The sequence below is a fragment of the Electrophorus electricus genome, chromosome 21, assembly GCF_013358815.1.
Source record: "Electrophorus electricus isolate fEleEle1 chromosome 21, fEleEle1.pri, whole genome shotgun sequence".
Lineage (NCBI taxonomy): Eukaryota > Metazoa > Chordata > Actinopteri > Gymnotiformes > Gymnotidae > Electrophorus > Electrophorus electricus.
This window is the reverse complement of record NC_049555.1, coordinates 14,128,632-14,145,169: the sequence shown is the minus strand read 5'-3', so window position 1 is coordinate 14,145,169 and position 16,538 is coordinate 14,128,632. Positions and strand designations below refer to the sequence as shown.

The 16,538-nt window shown below is 44.0% G+C and overlaps 1 protein-coding gene across 2 annotated transcripts in view; it reads left to right on the top strand.

The window, feature by feature from the left end:
• Positions 1-16,538, top strand: part of itfg1 (integrin alpha FG-GAP repeat containing 1) — a 96,019-nt gene that overhangs the window by 52,635 nt on the left and 26,846 nt on the right. The window contains exons 11-13 of one of the 2 annotated variants that reach the window (XM_027018675.2): positions 932-1,085; positions 2,958-3,066; positions 16,223-16,266. In XM_027018675.2, coding sequence (XP_026874476.1) covers positions 932-1,085; positions 2,958-3,066; positions 16,223-16,266 — 307 coding nt within the window. Of the gene's footprint in view, positions 1-928; positions 1,086-2,957; positions 3,067-16,222; positions 16,267-16,538 lie in introns of both variants that reach the window. The other variant, XM_027018674.2, reaches the window with a different exon arrangement.

Genomic DNA, 16,538 nt, shown 5'->3' with positions numbered 1-16,538 from the left:
CACACGTGCACACACGCACACAGTTCATGCAAACAAACACTGCTTTATATCACTGTAGCTAAATCTTCTTCCTTAAATCTTTTTTAACCAGCACCACATACACACACATGCAGACACGTGCACGCGCGCGCACACACACCCGCATAGAGCGACCGGGACGTGCGGAGGAACAGGAGGACGAACTGGCAGAGGAGATGAAAAGACTGTCTGTGGGGTGGGCTCGGGGGTCTGACTGCTAATGTCTGCGTGGGGGTGGGGGGCGGAGCCAGACTCTGAACGCTTCCTTGGCTCCCAGACTTCATCATTATGCAAATCAAACATAAATGTTTCTTTTTGTAAGAGAAATTTTCTTACCACCAACTTTAGATGCTGATCGTTTGCCAGGTTGTTGACATGTTTGCTAATGTATCTTGAGATGAAGAGAGATGCTGCATACTAAATGCAGCCAGTGTCCCTGACTCTCCCCATGTGTCTCTCCGGTCTGTCTCCCTCTGGTTTCTCTGGGCTGTCCTCCCAGTAAGGCTTAGCCTCACAGCGGAATAGTGGACCATTCCTGTGTGTGTGCGCGCGCGCGTGTGTGCGTTTGATTAATATGTGAACATCAGAAGTCTCAGAGATTGTGTGTGTTTGATCAGACTTGAGTAAATGTGTGTGTTTGTTTCCTCGCGCAGCCGTGCGGGGTTCAGCGTGTCACACCCGCTCTGCCTCGTCTCACAGCACTTCAGTTTAACGAGCTCTGCTGGATTATATTTAGTCACAGTTTCAGCCAGACATCATAAAAAATGGAGGAAGTGCTACTATGAGGACATTAAGTGTCAGTTTCAATCACACACAGATTTTGTTTGATGATGAAATAACAGGAATAGTGGTATAATAATTGGTGAATCTCTGTCTGTCCTCTCCCGTCCTCCTGTCCCTGTCCCTGGAGCAGTGAACAGGCGCAGGCGTTCCTCTTGGAGAACGTGCCGTGTACGAATGCAAGCTGCAGAAGCGTCGGCCGCATGTTCCGTGTGCACTGGGATCAGTCTGACCTCAGCGCCATCCCCAGGGCTGCCGTCGCCACCTTCTTTGACATCTACGAGGATGTGAGTGACACTCTTTCTTTCTCTCTGCGATCTTCTCAGGCTGTAATGGTTCTCACCTGGGTCTGACCCACACTCATTACTCTAACGAAGCAGTGCGCTGCGTCCTGTCCACTGCTGTTCTCAGATCAGTCTGTTCTCAACTCCGTCATTTGTCCATCCTGCTGTCAGCCCCTGCAATGCCTCTAATACCCCTACACTACACCCACCCCTATACTACACCCCTATACTACACTACACTTACCCCTACACTACACTTACCCCTACACTACACCCACCCCTATACTACACCCCTATACTACACTACACTTACCCCTACACTACACTTACCCCTACACTACACCCACCCCTATACTACACCCCTATACTACACTACTTACCCCTACACTACACCCACCCCTATACTACACTTACCCCTACACTACACCCACCCCTATACTACACCCCTATAGTATATCTCCCCTCTCTTTACTCTCACTCCTACATTTTAAGTCCTCCTTGAATGTCTTCTTGATTAATTGCTGTGTGAGGAGGAGCAGACAGGTTGGTTTGTTCTCACTGAGGGGAATTGTGCACTTTGTGGGAAAGGAAAAGAGGACAGGAGGGTGGAAGTGTAATGGGTGGGGCCTGTCCGAGGTATAGTGGGGGCGGGTTGGAGGCGTGGCCAGCTCTCAGAATCTCAGTGAACTTGCTTTGTAAGCAGAAGGGTGGGAGACTGTGGGTTCAGTGATTGATTAGTCTGTCAGCTGTTCAGATCTTTAACTTGGTATTCAATATTGCCCCATTTAAGTTCAGTATTGCTTCACCTAATTTCACACTTTCTTATGATGAGTTTGATCAATTATCAGTTCGATCACACACTTGTATATAGATTTACTCACACACACACGCACACACCTTACACTAATACACACATACACACACACACACACACACACACACTTATACACAAATGAGCTTTTCCTTCCTGAAGGTTGATGTCGTCTTCTATGTGTGTTGAATGTTACATGTTGAGTTTGTGTGTATGTGTGTGCGCACGTGTCCTCACTGTCCTTGGCTGGAAGCTGGTGTCACTGTGCTGGTGACGAATAATTCTAGTGGTGGACGTGTCAAACACACCATCTCTTTCCTTCTGTCCCTCCCATGGTCTGCTCTTACCTGGATCTTCTGTGTCCAGACCCCAGTTATCTCATCCGGGGTGGAGCTGAGATCGTCTCTACCCGTGTGCGCGCGCGCTCGCGCGTGTGAGTGTGGGTCTGCATAAACAAATAGCTGTTTCAGACTGCAGGAAGGAAGGAAAGTGCTTCCTTCTATGCTGTGCGTGCGCGTGCGTGCGAGAGTAAGCCCTCTCACTCTGTCGATGCTCGTCTACCCCTTCCTCCACTCTTCCTCCCTGTGCTCCTGTTAATCTGTCCTGATACAGCCAATCATGTCCCTCTAAACAGCGCCGTTATTCTCGCAGGCACGTTTAAGTGTGCTTGTGAAGGACCTGCTGTGTACTGGTGTCCCAGTGCTGGTCTCAGGTTTTGCCTAGTCAGCACCCAGCACATCACCTCTCATCCAACGGCACTGGTAGCTCACTGGTGAAGGTACTGGACTAGTACTCCGATGGTTGCCGTTTCAAGTCCTACCACTGCCAAGTTCCCACTGTTGGGTCCCTGAACAAGACCCTTAACCCTCAATTACTCAAGTTGTGTTCAGTCAGAGTTGTAAATCGCTTTGGATAAAAACATCAGATAAACACTGTGAATGTAAATAAATGTAATGGCCTGCACTGATGCATGTATGTGGGATACAAAATGTGTGTATGAGAGGAGGAGTTGTGAGGAGCCCTGGTGCATTGTGGGAGATTGAGTTCTGGTTTCCTGTCTGCAGGGTATATTGGATATGATTGTGCTGAGCAGAGCAGACGGACAGCAGGACTTTAAGATCCACGCTCTGAAGAACAACTTTGAAGCAGATGCCTATTTTGTGAAAGTGATTGGTGAGTTTCCAAAGTTGTATATTTATATGTGCCTGTGTGCATGTGTGTGTACACTGAAAAGATGTTTGAGTGTGACCTGCGCTACGGTTTGTGTGTGGGGTCACTTGTTCTGTGTAGTGGTGTGGTGCAGGGTGGAGTATTGTGAAGTAAGGTGGTGCAGAATGATTCAGGGTGGAGTAGGGTGAAGCCATGTGAAATAAGGTGGTGCGGGATGAATCAGGATGGGGCAGGGTGGAGCAAGATGAGGTAGGGTGGAACAGCGTGAAGTAGGGTGGGGCAGGGTGAAGTATGGTGGAGTAGGATGGTGCAGGGTGAAGTAGCATACAGTAGGATGGTGTAGTGTGGAATGGGGTAGAGCAGGATGGTGCAGGGTGATGTAGTGTGAAGTAGGTTGGAGCAGGGTGCTCCACCTACCCAGTATGGATAGGCTGTCGCTGGCTGACATTTGGGCATCTGACATTTGCAAAGGGGGAAAAAAAGACTTCTTAATCCCATTTAATCCAGTCTGATATGCTTTCATCAAAGCAGAAAGAGTAGAGATTACACACACAGATGCATGTGTGTTTATATATACACACACACTCTTGTGCGCACACTTACATGCTCACACTCACACACACCTCCTGTCACCTGCACTCTGTCCTAGACACACACACACGTCTGTAGACTCTAGCTGTCGATTTCTTACTGTGTCTGTTTTTCTCTCTGTCTTTGTCATACTCGTTCTCTCTCTCTAGCTCTCTGTTTTTCTCTCTCTATCTTTGTTCTCTCTCTCTGTCGTTCTGTCTGTCATTCTTTCCATTCTGTCATCTTCTTTCTTTCTCTCTCTCATTTTCATTTCTTGTTTAATGCTTTATTGGCATGACTGATTATACAATTTTTCCAAATCCATACAAAAATATGTAAAAAGAAGGAAAGTCAACATATTAAATGTTTAGCAACAAAAAAAAATGTAAAGAATAAATTAATTAATAAACCTACCGAAAACCTTACCAACCTTACATGTGTAAAAGTGTATTATAGAAAGGAATCACAGTCTTAAACCTCCTGCCTTAAACTCTGTTGATCACACTTCACCGCTGTGCCAATTGTCTCGCCATCCTCTCCAAAATTAATCTGCTTCACATTCGTTTATATTCTGGGCTGTAGATAAACTGGATTTCCTCATCTATTTCCATTTCAGTGCCTACACAGTCCTTCTTCTCCTGGCATCCAGGTTTGATGGCATCTGCCTCGTTCCACGTCAGGGTTGTGGTCGCTCACTCTGCAGTTTGTTTTCCTTAAGTGTACATGTGTACTATTTAGACAGTGGTCTGGATTAGTAGTGTGATTTGATGATCTGTAGCATTTTAGCTTGTTTTGCAGAATTGCGTTATACATGTCTTTATAATGGGGGCAGAGTCTCTGAGCAGAGATAAATGGCCAGTATAGTTTATTGATGTGGTTTATTGATGTGGTATTGGTTTATTTATGGTGATATGTGTAATACAGACTTGGTTCTGCCCTGTGTTGTATGGTGATGTGTGTTATACAGACCCGGTTCTGCTCTGTGTTGTATGGTGATGTGTGTTATACAGACCCGGTTCTGCTCTGTGTTGTATAGTGACGTGTGTTATACAGACCCGGTTCTGTTCTGTGTGCATTAGTGTAAGTATTTTTATGAACTCACGTCTTTGTAAATTTCACTTGGGTTTGGCCCATTATTTCCCATCCCTACAGCAGAATTGGGTTTGGTTTTATTTCGATCTTTGTTTTCCGTATGTTAACTGATATCGGTTTTCCTGATATTTGGATCTCTTTTGTAAAATTATGATTGTTGTTTTGTTCAGATGAACTGGTACACAGTTCATTACAGTACTGCTCTATAAGTGATGGGCTTTGCTGTTCAGTACAGTACTGCTCTAGAAGGGCTTTGTTGTTCAGTACAATACTGATCTGAAATGTTTTCCCACATATTCCATTTTGAAGATGTTTTAGTAGTAAGCCCTCATGCCATATTAAATCCAATACGTGAAAATCTACAAATCTTTGATTTGTGTTTGATTCTGCTGTTAAGTGAATGTAGAGAACATATGGTCAGCTGTGTGCTATTTTGGTAAAAAGCCAGTTTGAGGCTTGTTCAAGACATAAGGAAGGTCATTATTCTGGCTTTTATGATACTAAAGAATATCTTCTCCACACTACTGTACACTGACACACACACGCACACACACCTCTGTAATTATTTGGGTCGTGTTAGTCTCCTATTTTATGGCATATGGCCCAAACATGGTGCGAGTTACAATGGTCTATTTTCCAATAAAGGCTTTCGAAGTAAGTTTTTCACATTGTCATTTTGGATTGGCAACCTCCTCTATCATGTGTGCCAAGTTTTTGTTTTTTTGTTTTTTTTTTACCTCCTGGATTGAGTTGTCATCTAATGCCTCTTCAGTGTGACGGTTTGTTAAAATTTAGCTTTATTGTTTCTCAACAGTGTTTTTATAATTTTTAAAGCATTTGAATAATTTGCATGCAAGTGTGTATTGTTTGGTTCTGTGTGCTTATTGTTAGATAACGCTCTTAGATTTGTCCTTGAATGTTTGTAGCCATGATCAAACCAAGCCCAAACTCCAACCCTGAGCCTCACGTTTGTGTTTTGGGTGGCTTGCTATTTTATTTCCCCTATTGCGACCTTTGACTTTTTAGGCAACGTTTCAAAAAATATTATTTATGTCACTTGTAGCAGTATTTATTCCTTCAGGATTTGTCATGTAGATGTTAAACCGGAAACTGTTAGGCATGATTTATGATCTTAATTTTAATATGTTTCGATGTTTGTTTGAGTCCTGGCATTGGTATTCATGTTTTGACAGATCTAACTGTGCTGATGCAGAACGGGCCCCTGATGGGTCATTTGTGTGCAGACATTAGGAGTTCTGGCCTGACTGTTATTGCATTAACGAGGTTAAGTTTAGATGATTAACTTAAAACACCAGATACACTTTTTAAGAGAGTCTTCTCCTTCTCTGCCATGTCCTAAGTCCCAGATTAGTCACATACCTGTAATACTTGCTTTCTCGTTTGCTGATAGCGCCGTCATAACAGTTTCTTTCAACAGTGTTTAGAATTATGTGTAATACGTTATTTGTATGAATGAAACTCTTCCCTAGATTGTCACTATCATCCTTTTCTGTGCCAGTTCTGGGCATTCAGACCACATATCCGATACTGCCCATGGGCCTGGAAGTATGTGACTTCTGCTCGTAACTGAGCAAAGCTTTCCTCTCCAAATTAAGTAGAGACCTGAGGAAGAAATATTTACTGCCACAGGCAAAGTGGTTTTAGTGCAGAAAAAGAGATCATTTCAAGCCAAACTGATAACTTTCCATTTTTTTGATTGTTACTTGATGTTCCTATTTATCTTAGATGTTTCTGCTTGTCTTTATACCAGTATCTGTATCTACTGAAGGACAATATCCCTGTATCTACTGAAGGACAATATCCCTGTATCTACTGAAGGACAATATCCCTGTATCTACTGAAGGACAATATCCCTGTATCTACTGAAGGACAATATCCCTGTATCTACTGAAGGACAATATCCCTGTATCTACTGAAGGACAATATCCCTGTATCTACTGAAGGACAATATCCCTGTATCTACTGAAGGACGGTGTATCTGTGTCTACTGAAGGACAATATCCCTGTGTCTACTGAAGGACGGTGTATCTGTGTCTACTGAAGGACAATATCCCTGTATCTACTGAAGGACGGTGTATCTGTGTCTACTGAAGGACAATATCCCTGTATCTACTGAAGGACAATATCCCTGTGTCTACTGAAGGACGGTGTATCTGTGTCTACTGAAGGACAATATCCCTGTGTCTACTGAAGGACAATATCCCTGTATCTACTGAAGGACAATATTCCTGTATCTACTGAAGGACAATATCCCTGTAGCTACTGAAGGACAATATCCCTGTAGCTACTGAAGGACAATATCCCTGTAGCTACTGAAGGACAATATCCCTGTAGCTACTGAAGGACGGTGTATCTGTATCTACTGAAGGACAATATCCCTGTATCTACTGAAGGACAATATCCCTGTATCTACTGAAGGACAATATCCCTGTATCTACTGAAGGACGGTGTATCTGTGTCTACTGAAGGACAATATCCCTGTGTCTACTGAAGGACAATATCCCTGTGTCTACTGAAGGACAATATCCCTGTGTCTACTGAAGGACAATATCCCTGTATCTACTGAAGGACGGTGTATCTGTATCTACTGAAGGACAATATCCCTGTATCTACTGAAGGACGGTGTATCTGTGTCTACTGAAGGACAATATCCCTGTGTCTACTGAAGGACAATATCCCTGTATCTACTGAAGGACGGTGTATCTGTATCTACTGAAGGACAATATCCCTGTATCTACTGAAGGACAATATCCCTGTATCTACTGAAGGACAATATCCCTGTGTCTACTGAAGGACGGTGTATCTGTGTCTACTGAAGGACGGTGTATCTGTGTCTACTGAAGGACGGTGTATCTGTGTCTACTGAAGGACAATATCCCTGTGTCTACTGAAGGACAATATCCCTGTGTCTACTGAAGGACAATATCCCTGTGTCTACTGAAGGACAATATCCCTGTGTCTACTGAAGGACAATATTCCTGTGTCTACTGAAGGACAATATCCCTGTAGCTACTGAAGGACAATATCCCTGTAGCTACTGAAGGACAATATCCCTGTAGCTACTGAAGGACAATATCCCTGTAGCTACTGAAGGACGGTGTATCTGTATCTACTGAAGGACAATATCCCTGTATCTACTGAAGGACAATATCCCTGTATCTACTGAAGGACAATATCCCTGTATCTACTGAAGGACAATATCCCTGTATCTACTGAAGGACGGTGTATCTGTGTCTACTGAAGGACAATATCCCTGTGTCTACTGAAGGACAATATCCCTGTGTCTACTGAAGGACAATATCCCTGTATCTACTGAAGGACGGTGTATCTGTATCTACTGAAGGACAATATCCCTGTATCTACTGAAGGACGGTGTATCTGTGTCTACTGAAGGACAATATCCCTGTGTCTACTGAAGGACAATATCCCTGTATCTACTGAAGGACGGTGTATCTGTATCTACTGAAGGACAATATCCCTGTATCTACTGAAGGACAATATCCCTGTATCTACTGAAGGACGGTGTATCTGTATCTACTGAAGGACAATATCCCTGTGTCTACTGAAGGACGGTGTATCTGTGTCTACTGAAGGACGGTGTATCTGTGTCTACTGAAGGACAATATCCCTGTGTCTACTGAAGGACAATATCCCTGTGTCTACTGAAGGACAATATCCCTGTGTCTACTGAAGGACAATATCCCTGTGTCTACTGAAGGACAATATCCCTGTGTCTACTGAAGGACAATATCCCTGTATCTACTGAAGGACAATATCCCTGTAGCTACTGAAGGACAATATCCCTGTAGCTACTGAAGGACGGTGTATCTGTATCTACTGAAGGACAATATCCCTGTATCTACTGAAGGACAATATCCCTGTATCTACTGAAGGACAATATCCCTGTATCTACTGAAGGACAATATCCCTGTATCTACTGAAGGACGGTGTATCTGTGTCTACTGAAGGACAATATCCCTGTGTCTACTGAAGGACAATATCCCTGTGTCTACTGAAGGACAATATCCCTGTATCTACTGAAGGACGGTGTATCTGTATCTACTGAAGGACAATATCCCTGTATCTACTGAAGGACGGTGTATCTGTGTCTACTGAAGGACAATATCCCTGTGTCTACTGAAGGACAATATCCCTGTATCTACTGAAGGACGGTGTATCTGTATCTACTGAAGGACAATATCCCTGTATCTACTGAAGGACAATATCCCTGTATCTACTGAAGGACGGTGTATCTGTATCTACTGAAGGACAATATCCCTGTGTCTACTGAAGGACGGTGTATCTGTGTCTACTGAAGGACGGTGTATCTGTGTCTACTGAAGGACAATATCCCTGTGTCTACTGAAGGACAATATCCCTGTGTCTACTGAAGGACAATATCCCTGTGTCTACTGAAGGACAATATCCCTGTGTCTACTGAAGGACAATATCCCTGTGTCTACTGAAGGACGGTGTATCTGTATCTACTGAAGGACGGTGTATCTGTATCTACTGAAGGACAATATCCCTGTATCTACTGAAGGACGGTGTATCTGTGTCTACTGAAGGACAATATCCCTGTGTCTACTGAAGGACAATATCCCTGTGTCTACTGAAGGACAATATCCCTGTATCTACTGAAGGACGGTGTATCTGTATCTACTGAAGGACAATATCCCTGTATCTACTGAAGGACGGTGTATCTGTGTCTACTGAAGGACAATATCCCTGTGTCTACTGAAGGACAATATCCCTGTATCTACTGAAGGACGGTGTATCTGTATCTACTGAAGGACAATATCCCTGTATCTACTGAAGGACAATATCCCTGTATCTACTGAAGGACGGTGTATCTGTATCTACTGAAGGACAATATCCCTGTGTCTACTGAAGGACGGTGTATCTGTGTCTACTGAAGGACGGTGTATCTGTGTCTACTGAAGGACAATATCCCTGTGTCTACTGAAGGACAATATCCCTGTGTCTACTGAAGGACAATATCCCTGTGTCTACTGAAGGACAATATCCCTGTGTCTACTGAAGGACAATATCCCTGTGTCTACTGAAGGACAATATCCCTGTGTCTACTGAAGGACGGTGTATCTGTATCTACTGAAGGACGGTGTATCTGTATCTACTGAAGGACAATATCCCTGTATCTACTGAAGGACGGTGTATCTGTGTCTACTGAAGGACAATATCCCTGTGTCTACTGAAGGACAATATCCCTGTATCTACTGAAGGACAATATCCCTGTGTCTACTGAAGGACGGTGTATCTGTGTCTACTGAAGGACGGTGTATCTGTGTCTACTGAGTACAGTCACATCAGAACACCATCATGATTCTTGGAAAATAACAGTATCATTATCTTTTAGCTTCTCACTAAACTCCCTAATTAATGTTTTATGTTTTGCAGAATGTTTCTCTCTCCCCCCCCAGAACCCCCTCGACCTCCACAGGACATTTTTCTTTGTAAACGTTTGCGCACCCTCACTGTGTTCTCTCCATGACTACCTCCTTCTGTCCTGCTCACAATGAAGAGCCTCAGACTAGTCAGTCTTGTCCCTGGCTGTCTGATAGTCTGTCTTCCTCTGCTCAACCCTTTCTACAGCCCTGTCGGATAATGAGTGTTCTCTGAGCATTAGTAGCTGCCACCATACTGTAGAGGGGGCAGAAAGGACAGATGCACTCTGGGTAATTTGCTGTGAATTTAAAACTGCTCCCAAGCTGCCAGTGCCCTCTCCCCCTGCTGTGACACACACCGCATGTCAAACAGTGCGTGCGCGCGTGTGTGTGTGTGTGTGTGTGTGTGTGTGTGTGTGTGTGTGTGTGTGCGTGTGCGTGCGTGCAGGCGCGTGCGTGTATGTAGGTTTGAAAGGAGGAGAGACGGGGAGAGAGTCCACCTGTCTATGTTCGAGTAAAGTAGAAAGTAGGTTTCCACACTGAATACTAGCGCACAGATCCACTCCCCTCATTAAACTAACATATTCTGTTACTGGTGAGTAGCTTGGCTCGGTGTCCCACCACACACACACACACACACACACACACACACACACACACCACACACACACACACAGAGGCTTCCCTTCCCCTCTCTGTGCCAGTATTTGAGCCCATCTCTCTTCAGTATCTCCTCCAGCTCCCTGAATTCTGGTTAAGAGCATAATGGCTCTGTAGCCCACACATCCTCCTCCACCCTGCTGCAGTGCAGAGGAACCACTGAGCCTGTGCTCCACTTTATACAGCCTGTGCTCCACCTTATACACTCTGTGCTACACTTTACACGGTTTGTGCTCCACTTTGTGTAGTGGGTTCTCCAGTCAACAGAGCCTGTTTCCCACTTTAACTCTGACGTTTGTGCTACACATTATATAATATATTGCACTTTACTCCATGCTTTCTACAGTTTAGAGTGTTTTTGTCCATTTCAGTGTCTTTTCTCTACTTTAAACTCTGTTCCACTTTACAGAGTGTGTGCACTTACCCATTCTGTGCTCCACTATACAACCCATGCTCCACTTTAGACAGTCAGTGTTCCGCTAAGTATAGACTCTGTGCTTCACGTCAGACTTCATCGTGCACTTTAGATAGAGTCTGTCCTTCTCTTTACCCAGTACAGTCAGAGTCCCTTGTCCGGCGGGATTCACGCGTTGGCTCTTCTGCCGTGTTTTGACGTGGGAGTTTTCCGAGTGCTTAGCCCTCGAGTCAGCACATGAAGGACTTTGACGTGGGAGTGGAACCAGGAAGGTTAAACCAGAGGCAACAGCATAAAACTCTGGGAGATGGACTCAGGGATGATGGCTTTGAGCCTTCGGTCTTATTCTAATATACTGTGCAATGTTAATATTTAAGCAATGAAATTGTTGTTTTTAAAGGATTGCAGATCAAGCTTAGCTGATGCTGAACAGATAAAGCAGCTCTCATTAGTTTGACCATGAGGTAGATGGACTCGCTGGTAACCCATGGTGATGCTAGCAGGTCTGTGAGGTTCCTGTGTGCCTTCACACGACCATGCATGTCCAACACAGCACACACACCATAGATACACACACAGATGGGCAGTGTGAGTAAGAACGAGAGAATGGAGATGCAAAAAAAAGAAAAATAAACCGAGGCTGAGAGAGAGCCCAGTAGCACATAGGGTTGAAGTGTATAGGACAGCACATCTGGTGCAAAAGTTCTTCTCTGTTCTATAAAAACACATCCGAGTCTGTTTTTGTGTCAGCTGTGTGAAACCTTATGTTTTCTGTGCCTAATCGTGACCGCTCACTAATATTAAAACTCCGCCTCCGTCTGCCAAATAGCCTCCTCTGACACTCGTGCGGATGACGTGCAGATTCACCCCACCTGCTTCAGACCTGCAGCGATGGTCATGACCTCCAGGCTGTGCCTGCATGTATTGCATAGGGCCGGACCCTGGGGTGTATTCCAGCTCCTCTGCACAATGTGCTGGTTGTTAGCATGTGCTAACCATGCTTTATTACTATGACAGCAGGCCTCTCTGCTGGCCCTTACGGGCTGCGATGATCACCTGCTGAACCCAGCGTAGAACCATGCTAATGCCAACTGGACCTTCAGTTAGACAATGTAGAACATGGGGGATGTGGATCCAGGTGCAGAGGTCGGCCACTGCTAGTTGTTCGGCTCAAGGAAGAGGTCAGGGGTCAGACAGAGGGACAGATAGAGCAGATAGCAGTTAGATGGTAAGGCTGTTACAGCTATAGGAATGTATTATGAACAAAGCCCTACTACTGAAGGGTGTGTGTGTGTGGGGAGGGGGGGGGGGTGTGAAACAAACTCCAGTGCAAAGACCAGCTGTAAAAATTAATCTGTCACCAGAAATGAATGGAAGACTGGAGTCAGCTAAAGTACGCCATTTAGACTAAATTATTTTAGGAGTTTGAAATTAAACACTAACTTAATATTATCTTCAAATATCATTTACTTTTCAAATGCAGCAGTGCCGTTTCTTTCGGCAGGGATATGCTTTTGCTCTCGGTACACAGTGCTAACTGCTGTTTCTTCGAGCGCACAGTTTCTGTCTCGATGAGTGCAGGGATCTGGGTGCTGTAACTGCTCCAGCTAGTCCTCAGATTACTTCTGTTGAAAGGTATTTTCCAGCTGTGTGTAGCAGGAGCTTAGTCAAGCAGTTTGAGGCCAAATTGTTCTCCTTGGTGCTGAAAAAGGGGTCAGTGTTAGACGCATCTCTACAGGGTATTAGAGACAGAGGGAGAGAGTGAGATTAGTGTACATGGACAAGTAGAGTGTGACAATGGAGTATACACACACACAGAAAGCGTGAGAACCGTGTGTTTCAGCCGATGTGCAGGTGTGTGTGTGTGTGTGTGTGTGTGTGTGTGTGTGTGTGTGTGTGTGTGTACTGTACACCCTACCCTGTATTTGCATGTCTGGGTGGGGGTGGAGGTGGGTGGGGGTTGGTTGGTTGGGTATCTTTGTTACCCCTTTCACCTTCCCCCTGTTTCGTATTGTACACTGCGGCGAGACTGTTCTCGTGCTGATGGTTATGCCGTGAGGTCCTCCACATGACAGACCTCGACGTGTCCCTTGTCTCCCCTGTTGTGGAGAGGGCTTGAAATAAACATACCCGGAGCAGGAACCTTCCAGCTCCCTTAGTAATCCGCTGCTGTTTGAGTTGAGCAGCTTGTGGGGTATTTTAGGAAATACTGCTACAAGCATTCTGAGCATTTTTTAGCTGGAGGTAATTGGGGTGGACCTTCAAGCAGGCTCGCCCCACCGTGAGGGTCGCCCTCGTTTGTCTGCTTCTGGGAGAAGGCAGCGGGAGCTGAAGAGCATCTTGGGCTCCTGAGATGGAAAGCATCGCTCGTAATGGTGTCTACATGGCACTGATGTCAAGGCCATCAGCTCTGGGAAGCTGTCGGTACTCTGGCTTGGCTGAGGTGTCGGGCTCTGGCTCTGGGTCTGGGTCTGGGTCTGCTTCTGGTTGGGTTTAAGTCCTCTCACGTCTCAACATCTGCCTGGCCCTGATAGTTCAATCAGCATCCACTTTTCCTGCTTCCTGAACCAGCTTTTGCTCCCAGTGTACTGTTATAAATTAGGACACAATCTCTTGAGAAGTTAAAGATTAGGTCTATTGGGCTTGGCTGGACTGCTTCGTGCTTATGCTGGACTCTGGGCAGACAGCTGTTCCTTCAGAGCCCTTTGCCCAATTTGTTTAATTGTCTCAAATTGATTTTAAAAACTGTGCTGCTATACGTCTTGCTATAGGTTGGGTTGCTATAACTCTTGCTATAGGCTGCGCTTGTTTGAGTTTAGTTGCTAAGGGCTTCTCGACAGAAATCACACTCCACACTTCACCTTATGAAATGAACTGCTGAAAGGTACGATCAGAGGTTTAATTTTCCACATCATAGTAAATATTCATCAAATTCCCTAACAAGCTAAACATGGTCAACTTCAGGCACTTTTTTTTTCTTAAAAACCCTACTTCCTTTGTGCACATTTTCATCCCTTTTGATTGGATTATTTCTCTCCCCCCCCCCCCACACTTCAGTTCAGTAAGATTTACTGGCAGGACCGTATATAGTTACGGTATTGCCAAAGCAGTATGAAAATGGCAAGAATAAACATTTTCAACATTAAAAGGGGGTGGTGTATTGATTTATGTGAAGGGAGGTATCCAGTGTACTCAGCTGGATAGTCCTACCAGTCATTTGGAGTGGGTTGGGGTTAGTTTTGCACTGCCTTCTGTTCCAGATTAGTCAAATGGTGCAAAGTCCAACAATATTAACAGTCTTTTCAAACCTTATTGGACTTAATCTTTACATATAAACAAGAATATATATAATGAAAACAATTTATTCACTGATATGTCAGCTTTGGTAAGCTGACATGGATATGATACAGAGGTAAAGACATATTGGAAGGAAAAAAAAATTGTCATATGTCCCAAATAAATAGTTGTTGTTTTTTTTTTTTTTGTAGTGAAACAAAATAAAAAGGATCATATAAAATGAGTCGTGTTTGCATTGATTAACATACAGATGCTGTTGTCTGTGCTCACTCACTAGGACTGTGTATACTGTAGAGGCAATGGTTGTCAAGGGCCCTAGTTTGCAATTGAGTTGGTTGGGCATAGATGGCTATATATTGATTATATGGATTTTGCGGTATTGTATTGGTTCTCATAATTGCTGTATTGGTAACATAACACTAATAGGGGCTTTAATGATAAAGGGGTGTCGGAGCCGTAGTCCGAAAACATAACACAAAAAAACAATGGGGCGAAAATACAACACAGTCCAGCAAACCCAAAGGCAAATCCAGCAACAGTAACCGGAGTATACACAAAACCGACAGGCATACTCGATATGCACCAGAACCAGCTGTGACAGTCCTTCATGAATGCCTAAAGGTCTGGAGTTCTTTATAGGATAGGATAATGAGAAACAGGTGAGTCTGATTAATAATCCAGGGATTACTGCTGAGGCAGTGGGAGTTCTCCTGGGACTTCTGGGATGTTGAGTCATGATCTGTAGTTCTCTGTTGAGCACAGAGCTGTGTGACAATATTGTATTTATTGTGCTTTTGGTATTAGTTGTGTTTACCTGCCCAGAGATTGCAGATGGAAATTATCTTATTGGCTAACTCTGGTGTAAAGCATATCTATTGAGATTAATGTATTTTGTGCATGGTCCGTGACGACAATAATAATAATAATAATAGCAATAATAATAGTAATACTACTAATAATAATTATTGTGATAATGATAGAAATAATAATAATATTATTATTATTATAGGAATTTTAATAATAATAATAATAATAATGTTAACAAAATCAACAACACTTGAGACTGGTCACATGCTCAAGGCACTCAAAGGATGTGTGAGCTTATTAGCATATTGCTGCTTTTCTTGAAATCTCAGTGTTGGAAAAGCCAGCACTACAATACCAATTAACAAGCCAAGTATTGTGGCGCTTTATCTGCTGTTGGAAGACATGGAACAAGGGTCCTTTTGTTACTTTAGGAAGTTTGGCTGGGAGTTTTCACTGATAGGATCTAAGGTTGTCAATGTGAACATGACAGTTTAATAAGGACTGTCATTAGGTGAAAACATCTCACGCAGGCTCAGTTTTGTGCCTAATAAAGTGCTAATTGACTGTTTTTTTTTCCCATCTAATAAAGTGTCTCTCTTCCATTTATATGAGAGTCTCTGTTTTTGTGTGGTCAAGACAATCATGGAAACCTTTTTCATCTCATTATTCTGTGTGCAATGTAATTTAATTTACACTGGGTGTGTTTTGCAGCTGGTCTCAGCAGGGGTGTGTGTGTGTGTGTGTGAGAGAGAGAGAGGGAGAGAGAGAGAGAAAAAAACGCAGAGAGGTGCTTTAATGTTACTTTAACTGTGCAGTCACAGAACTTTATCTTTAAATCAAAGGGAAAAGTGTGAATGTCAGAAATGTTAACAACTTTCTCTCCCCCCACCAGTACTCAGTGGCATCTGCTCCAATGACTGTCCGGAGAAAGTGAAGGTGAGTGTGTGTGTGTCTGTCTGTCTGTCTGTCTGTCTCTGTCTGTCTGTCTGAATGAGTGATGAATGGATTTGACATGTTCACCTGTGGGGCAGGTGAACTCCTGACCAGTTCACTCATCCATCACCATTATGCTGTAATTAACCCTCCACTTCTATGGCTGTACCGTCAGGACTTCTCATCCTTCTATTGCTCTACCGTCAGGACTTCTCATCCTTCTATCGCTCTACCGTCAGGACTTCTCATCTTTCTATCGCTCTACCGTCAGGACT